Source organism: Lipophrys pholis (assembly GCF_963383615.2).
Source record: "Lipophrys pholis genome assembly, chromosome: 7".
In the NCBI taxonomy this organism is placed as follows: Eukaryota; Metazoa; Chordata; class Actinopteri; order Blenniiformes; family Blenniidae; genus Lipophrys; species Lipophrys pholis.
Window position 1 is genome coordinate 13561394 of NC_137638.1, and position 19861 is coordinate 13581254.

The window sequence follows — 19861 nt, forward strand, 5'->3', positions numbered from 1 at the left end:
CGCTTGAATGTGGATCAATGTTCCTGCAAACTAATACGAATTTGTTTTGATCACATATTTTGCCCCTGAAGCAAATGAAATACTTTCATCGTTTGTAGCCTGACACTCCTTCAACACTTAAATCTGTTTAAATGAGTAATTCGGCCTTTTTAGAGTATGAACTGCCTCTAATGTAACTGTAACTGTAACTAAGCAACGCTAGTTGGCGTCCTGGACTTCGCAAGGGTTTATGGGATACTGAGGCCCTGCTGTCGAACGACCGCCCTTTTCGTAGCAACGGGGCTAGAACAGCAGTACATGCGTCGTTCTAAATATCGTCGGATAACAATTGTCTGAAGCAGCATAGCCAGACTTGGGGTAAGTATACCGGTGGAGATTAATGCTCAATCGAACCCATAGTGGTTACAATATGGTATTCTGTCCGGGAAAAGTGTATTTTAATGCGCGGTTTGATGACGTAATGTTGTCTGTCAGACGCGAAATGGCGAGCATGCTAAAAGGCCTGTTACCTGCAGCCCTGCCGGGCTGGGGGTCGTGTTTCACCTTTATTTCTCACTGGGGAACCGGTTGGATAGCTGTATAGACACCTCTTAGGAAATAATGCAGAGCTGTGTTTTTGCTGGGAGTGTAATCATTTTGTTTTTCGAGCAGCGGCCAGGGATATCGTGTTGTTTTTGCTAAGTATGCTAACGCTGAGCTAGCAAACCTGTTAGGCGAGTTGAAATAGCCCAATGTGACACTAAAAGGATTGTTTTCGTTTTAGAAACTATGTGATTAGTGCTATATCTAGATCAACTCTCAAACGCCCGTGTGCATTCATTTTACTGCATTATATAAAAGTTTTTCTTAAAGTTCATTTCACACAGCTCTCTTCGCTTTTTGGTAGTACGTTTTAATTCCAAAACACTTCTATCCATAAACGATTGACATTTTACACATGTGCAGTCCTGCAGGCTTTTAACCCGAAAGAACAAGTGCTGCTAAAGAGGGATACTTTGTTTTGATGATGCAATAATTTCCCAGCATTGTCATCATTTGCTGGACACTTTGAGGTATATTACCTCTTTTGTGGTGCTTGTGAAAGTTTACTCACACAAATAACAATATATATCTTCACTCAAGGCAATCTCAATGCAAAGAGACATTGAGGTAACATGCATCCAGTAGAAATCCCCCATCTGGCACCTAACTCCATCTTCAAAGATGTTACTGCTCACCCATCAAGCCAGATTTATCAAAGACTACCTCTGCCTTCTTGGAGTGGGAATGTTGCAGCAGCATGCCAGCACCAGGTGTGCTTTTAGTGTCAGATTGACCAACACAAACACACGCTGGCTTTACTTGTGATAAATGCTTGCTGAAGAATGAGATGCCATCCCACAGCAGTGTGTGAGCAGGTTAATGACCACAGTAAGAAGACGTTTGTGGCCACCTAAGTTTCTTCCACATGCTACTGAGGTGCCTGATTTTCCAATATGTCTCGCTTCCGCAAACCCCAACAAATCAGAATCAGCACCAAACAATAACTGTCTGTCGCTGGTTGAACAGATTTGGCAAAAATTGTCATGGCTAAAACCCACATACAGTACTGAGCTCTGCATATCATCGCACATTCATTTGGCTGGGATATTGTGACAACAAATGCTGGCTTTAACATCATCCGCTGAGTCCTGCACCTTTTAAGCTATATTACCACAACATTTTTCTTATGTAATTATTTACATGGGAACAGTTTGCATAAAACTGTCATTCTCTGAAATTAAATGCTAATTAGACGACTGATCCATGTAGAAAATGCTATATTGTCTCCGGCAATATGATTACAGGCCTCATCTTATTTTTCGTTTGTCTTTCTTTTGCTTACACAGAGGGCGTCAGGTCACTAATGGCAGCAGAGATGCAGGTGGAGGTGGAGGTAGAGATGAATGGAAGCGGTGAGTATCCAGCTCATTACAAAGTGATGATGGACAAGCTTAATGAACAACGACAGCTGGATCAGTTCACTGACATCACATTGATTGTGGATGGTAAGTACTATTATAACTCGCCTTTAATTCTGTATTGCTAAAATTTGTAAGCTATATGACTTTTTTTTTTTTTTTTTTTGTGCATGTTTCTTTCCGACTGCAGGACATCAGTTCAGAGCCCATAAAGCGGTATTGGCTGCATGCAGTCAGTTTTTTCACAAGTTCTTCCAGGATTTCACACAAGAGCCACTGGTGGAAATTGAAGGTATTTTGTGTTTCAATTTAATTTATTTAAACGGTGCACTCCGACAGGGATGTGTGCGTGTTGTTGAGAGCTGTCGTTCTTGGGATTTTCTCCCCAAACAGGGTTAAGGATATGTCTCAAAATAAGTTTATGTCTTTTGGATTTTGTAGTAAGTAATGAGACACGAGATGTCTTCGTTACAGAATACAAACATTCCCAGTTGGATGACTTCTTGGTGGAAATGAAGCCATCAGTGCTCTCTGGTGGACAGAGTGTGTCATAGTGACACTTTGAGACAGAAATCACAGTCATGATTCTTTACATTGACAAGTTTTGACAACCGCTCGGCTAGCGACCCAGGTTGTGTTCATTCCTGCTGTCTTTCACATTTGTTTCTGTTTATACTTTCTGTGTTGTGTCTTTTTGGTTTAATGGACAATGCTTATAATGTGTACAGAGCCATGAATGCAAGATATGTTTTGTTGTTCTCCTGCAATTTAGTTAGGAAGCCAAATTAGCAATTCATATTTAATATTTATGTGAGGATTACAATGATTTAGATACTTTCTACGTTTGCACCTTCTCAAAAAAGAATTTGGGCGACATTCAAGTGTATTCTTTTGTAAATATGTCATAATTTTATTGAAGGTGATTTAAAACATCAAGTAATTATTACTGTTTTTGTTTTTTTTATTAGTGGTGAAATGTATAAACACCCTTCAGCGCACGATTTGGGTTATAATCTACTGGAAGTATATGTCACGTCTGAAACTCATCACATGCTGTGATTAGCCTGTTTACATCCACTGTGTTTCTGCTGCATTTCGACTTGAACTCCAAACCAACTTGAATCAAAACTCATCTCGGTAATATTTCGAAGAAGACTGAATCCTGCTTTTGTTTTGGTCTCATTGTTTGGTAGTCAACAACCACGCCAGGGTTCATTTAAATCAAACCAAACCTGACATGGGTGAACGGATCCTTTACATAGCTCCCTGCCGTGTAGTTCTGCAACAGTCTAACGACTGAATAGAATAGAATAGAATAGAAATACTTTATTAATCCCAAAGGGAAATTCCTTCCCTCCACTCCACAAGTTATATAAGACTTGCGTCCTGCTTTAACAGTACTATACTGTAGCTTCTTTCCACTTCGTAGCTGACTTGTAGTCTGGCTTCAACATTTGTTGGTATAGAGATTATTGCACCTCTTTGTCACTGTCGTATAGAGCAGGGTTCACTAACCACTTGCCTTTCTGACACATTTAACCAGGAGTGAGTAACACAGCCTTTCGCCAGCTGATGGAGTTCACTTACACGGCCACTCTGGATATCGCTGGGCAAGAGGAAGCACACGATGTGTGGAAGGCTGCTGAATACCTACAAATGCAGGAAGCCATCAAAGCACTCAGCAACGAGTCAGTATTTAATCTGAGTATTTACTGCTTAAGGTTTTCTGTGAAATATTTAACGGGCTTGGAAGAAATTTGTCTCAAGAATACTCGTACCAAATATTTTAACCTCTCAGTGATCTCTTCTGTTGTAGGATAAATGAGACTCCCTCACTGATGAAAAAGAAAAGTAAAAAAAGGAAGATTGCCGAGACATCAAATGTGATTACAGAAACGTTGCCCTCAGCGGAGGGTGAACAGGTCTGTATGTTCTTGATCGTCGTTTACTTTAAACTTACATGATATAGGCTAGATTTTAGTTAACAAGATGTCTGTCAGAATTCGGTGAGCTTTGCGTACATGTGGTAACTTGAGACTGCGTTTCTTTATTGCCTTGTAGAGGGAGATTGAAGTTTTCGGGGACGGAGCAGTTGAAGTAGAAGAGTCTGGGCTGGAGGAGGTGGTTGATGCTGCGAAGAATGCCCAGGTGACGTCGGATGACTCTGCTTTGGCGCTCCTTGCCGACATAACGAGCAAATACCAGCAGGGAGAGCCAACTCTACACGTGATCAAGAAGGAAGTAATACAAGAGGCACGAGGACTTTTTGAAATTAATAAGTCGATGAACGTCGGGAATGAGACATCTGACTTTGAAAAGGTGAATTTTAACTGTGGTCATTTCTGTGTTCATGCATAGCAGGAGGTTGTGTATCAGGAGGAACTGGTCGCTGCCCCCAAGGTGTTGGAGAACGTCGAAGTTGTGGAAGTCCAGATTTCGCAAGTGGACAACATGTTCCGCTGCGATAGGTGTGACCGCAACTTCAAGCAATACTATCACCTCAAGCAGCACTTGAAAACACACCAGGGTTCACTGGAGAAGCCCCACGTGTGTGGCCACTGCAGCAAAGCCTACTCTCGGGAGGGCGCCTTGAAGCAGCACATCAGCACATTTCATTTCGATGCTGAGGAACTGTCTCGAAACCAGAAGCCCCAAAAGAAAGTGCATGTTTGTGAATACTGCAGGAAGCACTTCGACCACTTTGGCCACTTTAAGGAGCATTTACGGAAGCACACTGGTAAGGGGAAAACAAGTGTACCACTGTAGTTTGCGGTTTATTTGACTATATTTGCCCATTACGCACATTATGAGTCCAAACATATGTGCTTGTTTTTTAGGTGAAAAACCTTACGAGTGTCCAGATTGTCATGAGCGATTTGCAAGGAACAGCACACTCAAGTGCCATATGGCAGCCTGTCAGAACGGGGCCGGAGCCAAGAAAGGACGAAAGAAGCTCTATGAATGTCAGGTACTGTTTCACCACAATCGAAAGACTGTGCTGCCAAGAGGCAGGCCTCACGACATCCCTTCAGATCTGCCTCCATTCTTTGTGGAATGGATTCAGCCGAGCACACCAAGACTTTGTGGTATTCCCAAGATAAAAGTGGAAATTTCAAACACGGCATTTTTTTAAAAAATTTTAGTCCTGCACGGTGATTTTCATGATTTTAACTTGTATTTAGACGCTAGACCAGTGGGACTTTCTCCTGGGGCAGGGAGAGCAGAAAGAACTCTGCATTGCAAGTGTAATGTAAACAATGTTGGCTCTTTGTTGACAACAACCATCCTCCGACACTTGAAAAAATGTATTTTTAAAAAAAAATCTCATTCATGTTCTTCTCCATCAGGTCTGCAGCAGCGTGTTCAACAGCTGGGACCAGTTCAAAGACCATCTTGTGAGCCACACTGGAGTCAAGCCAAATCACTGCACCATGTGCGACATGTGGTTCACTCACGCCAAAGAGCTGAAGGCCCACCTCACAGACGTCCACTCCATCGAGGACAGGTCAAGTGAAGAACTGGTCATTTCGGACTCCGCCGCCACGGCCGCTCTCACCATAGCAACGCAGAGCATAGAAGGAGGGGGAACGGTCCTGCTGGATGACGGGATCCAAGTCGAACACGTCACGATGGAGCCTGTAGAAGTGATGGAGATGGCGGAGACGGCGACGGTTGTGGTGGAGGACGGCGGGGTGACGGAGATGTGCGAGGAGGACGTGGAGAGACTAAAACAGGCAGGGGTGCAGATCCAAGTGGTGCATGTGACCACGACTGCAGTGGACGAGCAGCATGTGGTGAACTCTCAGGTGGGAGTAGAGGTGGAGGAAGAGGTGGTCAACGTTGAGGAAGCAATCCAAACCGTGGTTGTATGAGAATGTGGATGCAGATGAGCCAACACTTTTTTGGATGAGGGTGGGATTGCAGCATGTCGCCTCAATATGTCCTTGAATGTCTCTGTTCCCAACACCCACACTCTGAACTCTGAATTTATTTATTTTGAAGCTGTTTGCCATTATAATGCACAGGCATGGTGTCTCCAGTGCGTCTTCAATCCGTTTTCATTATGTTTTTTTTTTGTTTGTTTTTTTGTTGTTTTTATGATTTCCTTATAAACTTGGGTCACTTGGCATCATGATTTGACAACAAAAGGACATTTTGCAGCTCATTTAACATCTGTCGTTTGCTGCTGTTTTCTCAAACTTATTGCTACAATTTTGCTAATGTTTATTTTCATATCAACTTTTGGTGTTTTCATAAAAAAAAAAAAAAAAAAGAGATCAGAAATAAAACTGGTTTTGAGGATGACTTGCTATTTTATCCATATGAGATTTGTTTTGACCACCAGTGAGATATAAAGCTGTTGAATGTAATGGTATTGATGTTTTAATGCTTGATGAAATGTTTTCTACAAGAAAAAGATGGCTTCGGTTGCAGTGTGACGTAGTGATTAGTGCTCTTGCTTCACAGTAGGAAGAACTGGTTTCAGTGCCGGGGTGGATCTTTTCTATGTAGAGTTTGCATGATCTCCACCGTCCAAAAACATGCACAGCTGATTGGTGAATGTGGATTATTGTCTGTCTCTCTGGGTTCAGCCTGTGATGGACAGGCGACCTCTCCGGCTCCACACGACCCTGAAAAGGATATAATGGGCGTAGAATGGTTGGAGTAATCAGAACTTAATTTGGAATATTTTCCAATTTGCTTTATGGAGAATAATATTTATTTTTTTAATTTTTTGAGATCTTTGAGTAAACTTCAGAGTCATATAGGTATCTTTGGTGGCTTTTGAGTTTCTCAACTAGAGTGTATCAGACTACTTTCAGGAGGCTGTCTATGTTGGGTTATTATTAGAGATCAATCTGTGTTATTTGTGTGTTGAGAGGCTTGAAAGCAACCTCAATGACACATTTATTTTTTGTTTTTTAATAAGGCTTCAGGCTTCAGTCCACAGCATTCATGGAAGCGGGTGCTCATATTATCACAAGGATAATAAAAGAAAATCAATATGCTGGTGTTTGTTCAGCTGGTAAATACAGGAAGCAAACACCTTTCCACGCCATTCGATTACTTTCACGGCCACGTGCTGGTCCCCTGACCCCACCTTGACCTGGTGCGACACGCACGTGCACGCGCGCGCGCACTGAGTTCAGGTTACCTGGGCGAGTGTGTGCACACAGCACGGGACACCTCCCGATGTACAGATCTGAAGAGGGCTTAACGCCGGCGTCTGATTGGACGCGGGGGGAACGAGACCCTCCTCAGGCAGCTGCTGATTGGTCCGCTCCCCCGCCCGTCAGGTAGATTTCCCTCACAACAGCCTGCACAGGGGAGAAGCTGCGGAGCAGGCGGTGGGCTCAATGTCACCCGGCTCTTCACTGACGATGGCTGTGGCAGCGGGGTCGGTAAACGCTGTCGCCGCGGGCTCACGGAGACGCTCCCGCATGTAAGATTGATTCTCACCGGTCACATCCGAGGTGTTTTTAAAAGGGCTCGGTTATTGACGAGAGATGCTCTCAGTGGACGGCCTGCTGCGGGGGATTATTAACTGTTGACTGTCGTTAAATGCGTGCAGAGAAATTACTTTGTGTATCTCGAAATAAGCTTTTGTTCCAATACCTGCACTCTGTTTTTTTTTTTTTAAATATTGTGTTTCTTTTAAAGTAGAATCCATGGCAGGCAGGAATCACTGTAATCTCACTATTGCAGAGTTCGTGTCATCTACCCATACAAGATTAAGACTCACAATAGCCACTCTTTTTTTGTATGCATATGCATTATTTTTCACCGCATATGTTTTTTTTTCTGTTAATGTAGTACTCGTCATTATTGCGTTATCAACTTTATTTCTTCCTTAAGCACCCTTTCACGCACGTGTGACACGTGCGTGCCCTGTGTGACGTCTCACTTTGGGGTAATCAGCAGGAGCCCAATTAACTTCTTTTCCATTTCTGATTCAGCAAAGCTCACTGACACCGAGCTACAACTGGACTGAGTCTGGCTCATGCACCTGTTGCACACAGATTGGAGTTTCAGTTGTTATTATCATTTTTTTTATGACTAATTTAATCTTTGTGTCATTGGAGTTCTTCCTCGGTGTTTCAAGTTTTGTGTTCAAGTTGAAAACAATCAAAGATATCCACATTAGAAACACTAAATCAAATCATCGTCAAATTACTTAGTTGTAAGAAATAACTGGCTTGTTCACCCACTGAAATGAATAAAAAAAAAAATAATTTAAATAAGGTTTTATAGATAATAGATGTGTTTTTGCCCTACTGTAGGAAGCTGATGACTATGTGGACAATCAGGTTGGTGATTTGTAATGTTTTGCAGGACAAGAGCAATCTTCATCATTTGCCTCAGGTTAGATATTAACTACCTGAATCTATGTCCTAGGGAAATATGTTTTTCTTATTCCCACCTAAACAATATTTGTCCGCAGTTTTCATTCTTTTGAGCCCCCAACAGTCGGGACATGAAGCAGTGTGCTTCTTGTGTTTTGTTTTGTTTTGTTTGTTTCTGTGAAACAAATCTCTTTCATCTGCAGATCATGAATGACAAGCACACTCACGTGGCTCTTTAAAGCTAGAAGAGATACATGACCAAACAGATATTGAATTTGGATCATGGGCTACAGGATTTAGGGACGTCTGCGGCATTGTTATTGTGCTCCCTGCACACAGTGTCATGGTAACTTTGTTCAGGCCTCAGAGACACACAGTACCTATCTGGCTGTGTTGCTAACAACGATGTACAGGACAGTATTTTGTGTTCTGTTTTGAGCTTTATGTAATCGCAGTTTTAGTTTTTTGCAGCCACAGTAGTTAATGTACAAAGAAAAAACAACATTTGCTGGTATAAAAGGAACAGAACGTTCCCATATTTCGGCTGACCATTCCCAGAATATTTCCTTGCGCTGTGCCTTCAGTGAACACAGATGCCGGCGCTGGTTTGCCTTAGACTGTTTGCTCATGGGTGTGAAGGGAAGAGTTTTAAGAGGTCAGCCCGGTTTTTCTGAAATGTGACATATTTGCCCCGTAGATTCCACAGGCCCCTGCCTCTCTGTTCCTATGCGCCCCATGTTCTTCATTGTTACAGCTTTTTCACTCCTGTCAGCTGTGTGTCTCAATTACCACAGCGGGGAGCTTTGTGTGCCGATCTCACTGTGCGAGCACACTCGTGTGCGGATTTACCCGGCTGTGCTCGTGTCTCGTCTGAAGAAAAGACGCATGAATCGTGCACCTGGAAAAGGGTGAGTGAGATCTAAACGCCGGTGGAATGAAAGGCACATTTAGAGGCTTTCCAATGGGAGGGGAATTCTCTCCTCTCATTCAGAGAAGCAGTTCCTCCATGCGCTCGTCTGAGTCGTCACATGGAGGCTTGTTTTTGAAGGGGAATTTAACAGATGGAAAGAGCGCGTTATTGTGGATTCACAGCTGCTGTGGATGGGCTCGTGTGTTTTCTGTGTTCGGAGCGTGTGAAGAGGCTGCTGATGCCAGCAGAATGATCAGCAGGCGAGTGCACCGGGCAAGCCCCGTCTCTTCTCCTAGGGGATTCTCAGACAAATGATTGACTGTCTGGTGAGTAAGAACAGAGCTGTGCTCGACAAAGCTAATTGTGTTTGCTCATTAAGAGCTGTTTGCAGACTCACTGACATATCCGTGATCACTTTATATTGATATGAGTTTTAGATATAAGAAACAAAGACGACTGGGCTGGATGCAAGTCACTCAAATATTTTAATATTTGAGTGCCTTTACATTTCATTTTAAAGGACTTTTTGTGCAAACTTGTTAATTTTAACATCAGGGAACTGCAAGGGATACGTCTATAATGTAATGCAAAAGCTGTGTTTACTTAATCTGAATAAATTAAAACTGTATGGTGAAGCAGAGTGCAGTTTAAAACACACGCTTGTCCAATAACAGACTCTGCAGTTTACAGGTTTCCCTGTTCATATTTGAGGTTTTCTAGGTGCTAAACAGTTTTTAGCATTTTTCAGACTTCTGAATAAATCAGATTTGTGGGATTCGGACTGAGGCAGCAACATTTTGTAAACAGCAAAACACAAAGTGATACGTTTTTTTGAAACAATTGATTTTCACTCATTTTATAAAGTCAATTTAACACCTTTGAAAACAATGTTAACAAATTGCTTTGGAAAAAAAAAACAGCAGTGAAAACAATTCAAGAATAAAAATACCCGCATTATTCTAGAAACAATAACTACAATGAATACGCAATAGCATTAACTGACTGACAAACTTACTTCAAACATAATAGCAGAATTTGAAGTGAAATGTAAAATAGCCTAACGGAGTCAGACAAAAAATTGAATAAGAAACCAAGTAACAGTGTCAATATTCAATTTTGAGACACACACACACACGGGAAAGCTGAGCTCTTTTAAAAAATTAAAAGTTGTGAGGAGTCGGCTCTTAGCACAATAACAGCAGCATTCCTGTGACAGGTTGAGTCAATTAATACCTTGATTTCAATCGTTCAAAATGTTAAAAATCAAACCAAACATAAACATTTTAAGAGGAACCATATTGCACATTGTACATTAATCTGTCACCATAAATTCAGCTCAGAATATTGTGATATGGCATATTCCATATTCATGAAATCAAGCATACTTAATGGATAGAGTGTTATTTTGGGCTTCGGTAGGACCCGATCCTCAGGTCACCCAGTTAGTGTAAGATATTTTATGCATTGTACCCCTTCTTCGGCCTGTTGCTCATCTTTTTCTGACAGCTTTGACAATTATTTCCCATATTGTGGTGTTCTTTCATTACTCAGTCATGTCACATTTCATTTCATGCTTGGAGGTGCTCAGCACACCAAGTAATGACTCCATGGTGAATGCAAGCGAACGAGCATCAGGGTAAATACCGTCACCAGCTTATGCATGTGGGGGTCTATTGCGTGCAAATCCATCATTTGAAATCTACTGTTTGTGGTGTAATTCTCGGCTGATCATGTTCATGCTCACAAACTAAACGTGCAATCTACTTGCTTGAGCATGTCATTTATCACGCTCTTGTAGGACGTTAGTAAATCACGCTGAGAGCCTCCTAAAACATTTTTGAACCGTGAGAGGAAAACAAGAGTACAAACCCCGCAGGCCCCCTTTTTGAACAATCGGTCTTTCCTTCTTCCAGCGGAGCGCTGTTTCTTCAGGTCCACGTTAGTGTGCTTTTATATGGATTAGCCATCTTATTCCTGCACTTAATCTGAGTATTTTCTGTCTGATTGAAGCTCTGTGGAAGTGTCATTAAAATACTGTGCGCTCTCTTCTTTGGCACTCAGTCCCGGTTAATGTCTAATCCTCAGCCTGAGGCAAACAGGCACTCAGTGGCTATCACTAAGCAACCAGGTTTCATTGTCACTAAAAGGAGTCCAAAAATACTTTCAACCTGTACTTGAGTGGTGATCAGAGGGTCCAGTTACTTTTTCCAAATAGCTTTGTTCAACCTTGGTAGGTGTTGCCCAGGCATACTGCCTAAATATTCAGCCTAAAACACGAAGACACAATAATAATTGAAGCTTGTTTGTGTTTAACAGATCCTGAGATGTTCAGCCGAATATTACTCCATCACTGAAAGTTACATTGTCCTCTTTCTACAGTCTCGGAGCTCTCCTTCCTCCCCTCTTCCCATTGAACGTTTTATTCCATGCGCAAATGTCCTTTTAGTCTTATTTACACACATAAAAAGACGAGTAATCAACGTGTGTCGCTTTGTGCTTGAAAGTGGAGGCCTTTTTTCTGCTCGCAAGTCTTTTTAGGCCGCCTGAGATCAATGCGTAGATATTCATGGTGTGATGACAGGAAGGGTGTTTGAAGGCTGCAGGGCCGCACAAAAGAGAACGGCTTTGATTTCCTCGTAAGGTTTTAATATAGACTCATTCATCTTAACATAGGGATAAATGAGAGTGTCCCTCCATGAATGCACCGTGTTACGACGAGTTAACCATTTTGTAGCCTTGCTTCAAAAAATATCCTCCTCTGGCTCCACAATTTCTGTCTTTGAGCAGATGACTTATTTTAAGATTCATCCAAAATAACCATTCTGAACTGATTTCGTCACTCCACAAACAGTCTTCATATTTCTGGCCTGTTTTTATTTCATAACATGATGAAATAAGGCAAGTTTCTTGTGTTTGTATTTGTTCATATTACGGCCACAGTTTTTGTCCGGGTTTGAGAGCCGTTCTGTGTTGTGGAGTTTTCATGGTGTCCCCGCGTGCGTTTCATCAGCAACGGCTAAATTTGTTGAAGGCCTCATCAAAGACTCCGTGACTGTCTTATCGAGCTGGATAAAACAGTACAGGAGATGATATTCAAAATAATACTCTGAGAGGATGAGACTAGTTAATTCAATGCGTTTCAATTAATCACTTAATGCATTAGCGCTTTGGGGCTGCTCACGCAGCTGAAAGGCGCTATATAAGTGAAATCCATTTACCATTTTGCCATTAGTCTGTTTGCCCCTCTCAACACAGGACATAGGAGGGATATTCATTTTATGCACCTACTCTACAATACACTGCTGAAATTGAGCCAGTTTTCCCTATTAATAACTCATTAACTATACCTTATATTTGTTATTGTGATGAAATATATTCTGGATATTTAAGATTCACAGTTTTCGTCATACCAATCATACAACTCATTTTTGAGTCGTTTTAATTTTTGCTTTTTCCTCTCATGGGGCATTGTTAGAACTTTGTCCTCACAGCAGCATGGAATTATCACCTACTTACAGTCTTATACAATCTCACATGCACACACAAACACACATGGTGCTTGCTCTTACTCTGCAATTTAAAGTGATGCAGGCATAGTTTGGGTGATGTAAGTTGTTTTCTCACCGAGCAATGGGAGCTCTGATTTGTTTTCCTTGGTTCTCATGGCAACCTCAGCTTGCGCTGCACTTGGAGTAGGACTTGAGCCTTCAATTATGTAAGATTTCAAAAGATACTCGTGTTAATACTGCACGGGCGCAGTTGTGTTGACCTATACATTTGAACACTTGAATGTGGACGCTGAAACACTGGTTTCACTAATTGCTTTATGCAGATAAAATTGTTGTTGATTTTTGTATGTATGTATTTTGTTTTTTGTTTTTTTCTTCCAGGTTGTCTCATTGACCACATAATGGATGGACCCTGACACTATCATCTGTTCACACTCCCCCATCCAGCCCCTCTTCCCTCCTCCTCACCCCGTGGTCTATTTATACCCCGGAGACTCAGAAGGGTCCATTAAAGCTCCAGCAGACCTCGTCAGTAAGCGACAGCAGGGAACGCGCATCCGGTGGCACATGGTCTATCCGACGTGTGAGTTCACCACGTCGGCACCCTTCATGAAGCTCGATGTGCGGAAACCAAAAAGCAACAACCAGTACAAATTCTGAAGATGCAACAAGACGGCTTCAAGCTTCAGCTGACCCGCTGACTATGATGTTCAACGGGTGTGAGGACATTCTCAGCTGCAGCAGATGTGGGACATTTTGAATGGAGCAAAACTTGTGCGTTGTGTCCTATTTAGGCTAACTCACATACTATTGGTTTATTGACTCAGTTTAGTAAATAGTTATGTTCTTTGGGCAAAGACGCTGACTGGGATTTACCTTCTAAATGGCTCGAACTTCTGAAGGTAAGTCAAGTCTCAGAGCAAATTTCATTTTGCCCTGAATACTTGATAATGTAAATCAGTAAAATGTTAATGTTGAAGGATCATGAATGAGTTTCCTTCTTACCTTTTGTATTTGTGTTTCATGCTGTCTACTCTTTGTTAGCATCAAGAAGAAACTGTATATTCCTCTGTTATTGTAGAAATGTCAAAGAATTCTTAAAAAACTCTATTGTAAAAAATCTTGAAATACATTTGTAATATCTAAAAGTAGTCTGAGAGAAACTGCTCTAAATATATTTAGTTTTGCTTTTATCGGGTTATTTCTGGACTTTGCGTTGTTTAGCATCACATACTAAATAGTGCCTACTACTGAATGTTGTTGAGTAACACACTTTCTTGAAATATCATGTACTGCATCAGAAGAAAATTGATGAATTTTTGTTTCTGTGCTTGCAGCCCTGCATCTCTCTCAGCTATGACTTAATTCCGCTGCACCCTGGGGGTTCCTTGCAGGATGACGGCTGTCTGCCCTGCCGAGAGTACCCCAGAAGGGGCTGATCCTGGGGCAGCGGGCTCCAAAGGGTCAGGGGCAGCAGGCACCTCAGGGACCAGCTCAATTTCAGGGGCGGAGACTGGGGAGTCTATTGGAGAATCCATCAGCGGCTCCATCGGAGGAACAGCTGTGGGTGCCAGCCAAAGGCACTCCCGCTCCACCCGCCAGGACAGCTCCGACATCAACACAGATGACGAGGGCGCCACTGTCCGCCGCCTCACTCCACTGGAAAGGCTGAACCTGGATATGTGCCAGGACGAAAGGTAAGGTTAAAAAAAAAAAAAAAAGAGTAAGATTTATAACTTCTTTGTCATAATTTGTTTTGTCATCACTGTTCAGTAAATGTTTTTATTGTGTATGTGATGGCTCCACCATAGTTAACATGTTCTCTTTTGCACTGTGCTGACAGGGTGGTTCGAGAGCTAACAGTCGGCAGAAGGATCGGCTTCTACAAAATTCGTGGAGAGATTGGTTGCGGCAATTTCTCCCATGTCAAACTAGGAATTCACGCGCTCACCAAAGGTAAAGCCTTATGGGGAGTTTGACTGAACTGACAGTGCGGAAACAAACACAATGTCACATTCAGCATTACATTTGCCTGATAAACATTTATTTTTTTTTCAATGAACAGCAACATTCATTTTTCTTAGTACCAACTCACTAATAAGGCCATGTGTGCCTGCTTGACCAAGTGGGCCGATTCAGCCACAAAGAGACAGATTGTCGACTGCCCTTGAACAGATGGATTGATTAGAGATCTCCAGTTTCCTTAGCGACGGCTAAAATTGCTGCATGCCTCATCAAAGGCTATAGAGAGATGGAGGAAAATGTGTGTGTGTGTGTGTGTGCGTGCTATCAAGTCAAAAACTATGAGCTGCAATGCATATTGAATGCTCCTATTGAAAGCTATGTCACTGTCACTGAAAGGGAGCCTAATACCAGCCTTAATAATGCATACTGAAGCACAATTAGATATCTCAACACCATTTTGCTTCTCAACAAGTTTTCAGTATTTAGTTACCCGAGTTTCATCTAATGTATGAATCATTCAAAGGATACAGCCAGTATTTTTGCTATTCAAATTTGATATATGTAAAATATTGAGATTTAATTTTTTTGGAGTGCTCACTTGCTAGAAATCATTTGTCTCTTCTACTTGGGCTCCATTTCAGTTAAAAAGAAATGGTATTTTGAAAAAAAAGGAAGATTTTTTCCTGATTCTGAGAACCTGTTTTTTTCCTTTCACATTTGGTCTAAAGGTGAAAATAGATCCCCAGAGAGAAGATAATCAGGAAAGGTGCTTTCACGGGGCAGCTAATCCTCCATCAAATTAACTAGCGACGACTGTCAGCCTTGTTAGCTTCAAGGTCGACTCTTAGTTTCGGAGGTGATCCCAGACAAGCGCTGCCATTTTTTTCGCTATTGAGATCTAAGCCTTTTTTTTTTTTTTACATGCTTATTTGAACAAGATTATAAGAACAAGCAAATTATCTTTCTTCATTTTAAATGACCTACTGTCTATAGCTAGCTGTCTTTATAAATTCCTTTCTTGGCATCACCAGATAAAGTGGCCATAAAGATCTTGGACAAAACCAAGTTGGATCAGAAGACCCAGAGGCTGCTGTCCAGAGAGATTTCTAGCATGGAGAAACTACATCATCCCAATATCATCCGCCTCTATGAGGTTGGACTCTTATTTGACTGTAGCTTTTGTTCACAATCTTTTAGATTAACTTTATCTGATCACAAAGTGCTGCTAATCTGGTGTTCTTATATATTAGGTATTCTGGTGTTGCTCACATGTTTGTTTTATTTTGTTTTTAGGTGGTGGAGACTTTGTCACGGTTACACCTGGTGATGGAGTATGCTGGAGGAGGGGAGCTCTACACTAAGATAACTACAGAAGGGAAACTTTCTGACACAGATAGCAAGATTGTCTTTGCTCAGATCCTCTCCGCTGTCAAACACATGGTAAATGAAAGGAAGAGGCAGTGTGTAATGCTGAGGCCTACCCCAGCTCTTGAACCCCCTCCCCACCTGCCGTATTACTGAAATGTATTTTACCCAGAATACTTTCGGAAGCAGTAATGGTGATGTATTTGTAAGTTTGAATTTGAATAATTTCAGTATTTACAAGTATAATTTTGTACATCAATCAATCAACGTACTACCAACCACAACAGTGGCTGCTGCAACATATATAAGTCTCATGAGCATCTTGTCTAAGCAAATTGCTTCTAACAGCTTTGAGGCCCTTAACCATGCTGTATTCTATACACATTGTCATTTCTTAGATTATAACAAACTGTGAGAAGTGAAGGATCTATAATATGTAATTATAGATTCAGCTAAATGTGTTTCTCTATTCTCCATCACATTTTTAAGTTTTTCCTTACTCTTTCACAGCATGAAAACAACATCATCCATCGTGACTTGAAGGCAGAAAACGTCTTCTACACCAGTAGCTTTTGCGTCAAAGTGGGGGACTTTGGCTTCAGCACACTGAGTCGTCGTGATGAGACGCTCAACACGTTCTGTGGTTCACCGCCTTATGCCGCGCCAGAACTCTTTCGGGACGAGCATTACGTCGGCATCTTTGTGGACATCTGGGCCTTGGGTGTGATGCTGTTCTTCATGGTGTCGGGCACCATGCCATTCAGAGCGGACACTGTCCCCAAACTGAAGCGATGCATCATGGAGGGGGCCTACGTCCTACCTTCCTGGATGCCCGACGCATGCCAAAGGCTGGTCAGGGGGATTCTGCAGCCTATACCGACTGACCGCTGCACGGTGGAGCAGATGATGGGTTGTGAGTGGCTGCTCCCTGTCGACTTCCCTCGTGCCATGGAGCCATTTAAACTTGACCCGTCACACCTGGCAGAGAATGAACCATCTGAACTCCCGGAGGAGGAGGTGGAGGTCAAAGCGGCACTGGAGACACTGGGAATCACCTCAGACCACATCGTCAATAACCAGGGGAAGGACTGCAGGAGTTCCATCACTGGAGTTTATCGGATCCTGCTCCATCGTGCTCACAGGAAGCGGGTCACTGAGAGCATACCCGCCGTCACACAGGCAGTTGCACCAACAACGAAAAGTAAAAAAGAACGACTAAAAGTATACAGAAGTTTACGGCACACTTCTAAGCTATGTGTGATTCTGTGACGAAACTCATCGCTTCACACTGGAGATTCATCGACTTTAATTATAATATCTTCATTCAAAGTCTGGGATGAGACTGCATGGAGTACATTAGATTTTCTGGGGGAAAAAATTGCTTTTCAACCCAGTTGTATGAATTAAAATTAGGGTATGTAATGTAACTGCACTCAGCTGTTAAAAACAGATTTTTTTGACTTTACTACATGGATGTTACACTCATTTTAGAGGCCACATATGTGGTCATATTTGATTTTAAGTGGGCTGGACCTGTAAAATATTGGAATATATAGTGACCTTTAACTAAACACAACGTTTTCCCTTTAACCTGCAGTGGAAAGGAGCATGATTAGGTTCTGAAACAGATTATATTTGATACCTTTTTACTGCTTCGTTGGCAATAAGGTCACTTTCTGCCTCCGATTTTTCACTCTCTTCCAATGCTGGCAGCTATACACATTGGTTTTGACCGCCTCAGACGAACAATAGCCAATATCATTGATCAGCGTTTAAAATCTGTGGTCTGTAAAGAAAGGGGGTCCCACTCAAGCAAACACAGACCACAGAAGATCATCAAGAATATAATGACCACCATCTCAATACAAAACACAGTGTAACTTCTGCTACAACAGCGACCAGAAGAAATGCAAAAACAAACCATGTGATGTTCCAAACAACACCAGTGCTGGATTTAAACAATAATTGGCAGATTCCGATAAAAGCAAACGGTGGACCACATCCAGTTTCTCCATTTACTCCCATACCTAACATGTTTTTCTTTCCTCATGGCGCTGGCAGTGTACACAGATGACATACAAGATAACGTTGTTATTCTTACGTACTGACGTGCGTCACAACTTGTCACCTGAGTGGGGAGTGATATAGTGCAGTCCAGACTTCCTTTCCTAATAGTACTGCAAAAATACTTTTCAGACTAAACCAGCCGTCATTAAAAAGATATCAAAACAGCAGTTACTTTGATTGAGACATTTCAATCAATGTCATTAACATTATTATTACACTTTACTAGGTCATCGTCTGAGCCAAAATAGACCTGATGACAGGCTGGTTTTGCCCTGCGGGCAGTACGTTTGACACCCCTGCTTTAGTATCTTTTTCTTCAAGCACTTAAAATTAGACAATGTAGAAATGTTGCTTTCAATAATTCAATAGTGTGTCCTTTTGCAGGCAGAGACATAAAGCTGGCAAATCTTCTGGACTGATCCAAAGGGCAGTTTATTTTGATGATTGGAAAGCGTTCGAGAGTGGATAATATATAAGTCATGTGGAGCAGACGTTTATATTTCACATCTGTTCTTTGCTAAGTTGTGTTATAACAACATTGAGACATAATGTAGCATATATTTTCAGGAATTTTAAATATACCACATCATATTGAAATGGTAAAGGGATGAAACATGCAGTCAGTACATAAAATGTGTGTCTATATTGTTTAAATGCACTTTTCTTTGATGCCTTAGGTATTTTTTTTAACTGTTGTGAAATCACATCAGCTGGTTTCATTGTAATCAATATTATTTATGACAATATAGAAGTCCCACATCTAATGTGATGTCGATCGAAATGGTACTGGGATGACCACACTGACCTCTTTACTTTTATAGTGGCCTGGGGGAGCTGAATGGCCTTAAGCTATGTGTACCACAACAAAAACATCCAGAAGTAGTGATTCATGTGGAAAAATCCATATTCAATTTTTGACTGAGACAGTTTGACTGATCCAGTCAGCAATTGTGTGATGCCATGGCCATGCTGCTGAACGGACTTAAAATATTGAATAAAAGAGAAAAAAAAACTAAGTAGATAGTCATGTTTTTTTTTTTAAATGCCCATGTGTTTTTCCCCTCTAATGTTATTAATAATGACTAATTGCTTCCTCCCACAGCATTCTGCAAGTTGATTTTTTTTCACACTGGAATGACACATTTTGAAATATAGTGGGGTTTTTTTTTGTTTGTTTTACATTCTTGCTTCTGTTATTGTTTATGTAACATCAATTACTGCAGTCATCTCGCCACACTGAGTCACTTTCACATTCCGTCACAACAGCTGATGCAATGCAAGCATGTTGCAATCTGATGATTTAGGAACTGTAGAGCCTCCAACTCTAAATTCCTGCATGAGAGCGGCTTTGCAAGATCCTAATCACTTTTCTTCTCATGATGGCTGCCTTAAACCTGTTAGAAAGTCTGACTCTTATCACATCTGTCCTCTTATATGTACATTCTTTCCATCTCAGAGGACATATGTTCAAGGCCTATAAGACTTTGAAAATACTTATCTCAGACCCTCACCAGTCTCCATCATGATCCTGTCTGGTTTTGTATTATTCATGAATACCTGATGGTAAAGAAACATGATCTCATTCAATATACGCCTTGTTGTATAGAAAAGAAACTTTATACTGCCCATCAAACAATGCAGCATATCTTAAATTACACTTACATGTTGAACTTATTGATATGTAAAAACTTAGCAAGACCACTGTGCCATATCATGGATGGAACTTATATAGAGTATATCAAAAATCCATCCATCTCCTGT

At 41.5% G+C, this 19861-nt stretch overlaps 2 protein-coding genes across 13 annotated transcripts; both read left to right on the top strand.

The window, feature by feature from the left end:
* The first annotated feature begins 194 nt into the window (after nucleotides 1–194).
* On the top strand, nucleotides 195–6372 carry znf131 (zinc finger protein 131). Of its 12 annotated transcripts, none has more exons than XM_080468094.1 (9): nucleotides 195–357; nucleotides 1869–2027; nucleotides 2131–2232; nucleotides 3484–3628; nucleotides 3757–3862; nucleotides 4002–4193; nucleotides 4299–4677; nucleotides 4778–4908; nucleotides 5288–6372. In XM_080468094.1, exons 2-9 carry the CDS (start codon nucleotides 1886–1888, stop codon nucleotides 5810–5812), a joined length of 1722 nt encoding a protein of 573 aa, XP_080324220.1. In that variant the 5' UTR covers nucleotides 195–357; nucleotides 1869–1885; the 3' UTR covers nucleotides 5813–6372. The 12 variants fall into 12 exon arrangements, with proteins under 12 accessions (XP_080324220.1, XP_080324223.1, XP_080324226.1 ...); XM_080468097.1 differs by having other exon boundaries at nucleotides 4302–4677; nucleotides 5288–6368; XM_080468100.1 differs by having other exon boundaries at nucleotides 4002–4181; nucleotides 4302–4677; nucleotides 5288–6302.
* A 6718-nt stretch (nucleotides 6373–13090) lies between these two features.
* Nucleotides 13091–19093, top strand: nim1ka (NIM1 serine/threonine protein kinase a). The gene is made up of 5 exons (XM_080468393.1): nucleotides 13091–14400; nucleotides 14547–14659; nucleotides 15700–15821; nucleotides 15962–16108; nucleotides 16544–19093. The coding sequence occupies exons 1-5, from the start codon at nucleotides 14099–14101 to the stop codon at nucleotides 17300–17302; spliced, it is 1443 nt and encodes a 480-aa protein (XP_080324519.1). The 5' UTR covers nucleotides 13091–14098; the 3' UTR covers nucleotides 17303–19093.
* Nucleotides 19094–19861: the final 768 nt, after the last annotated feature.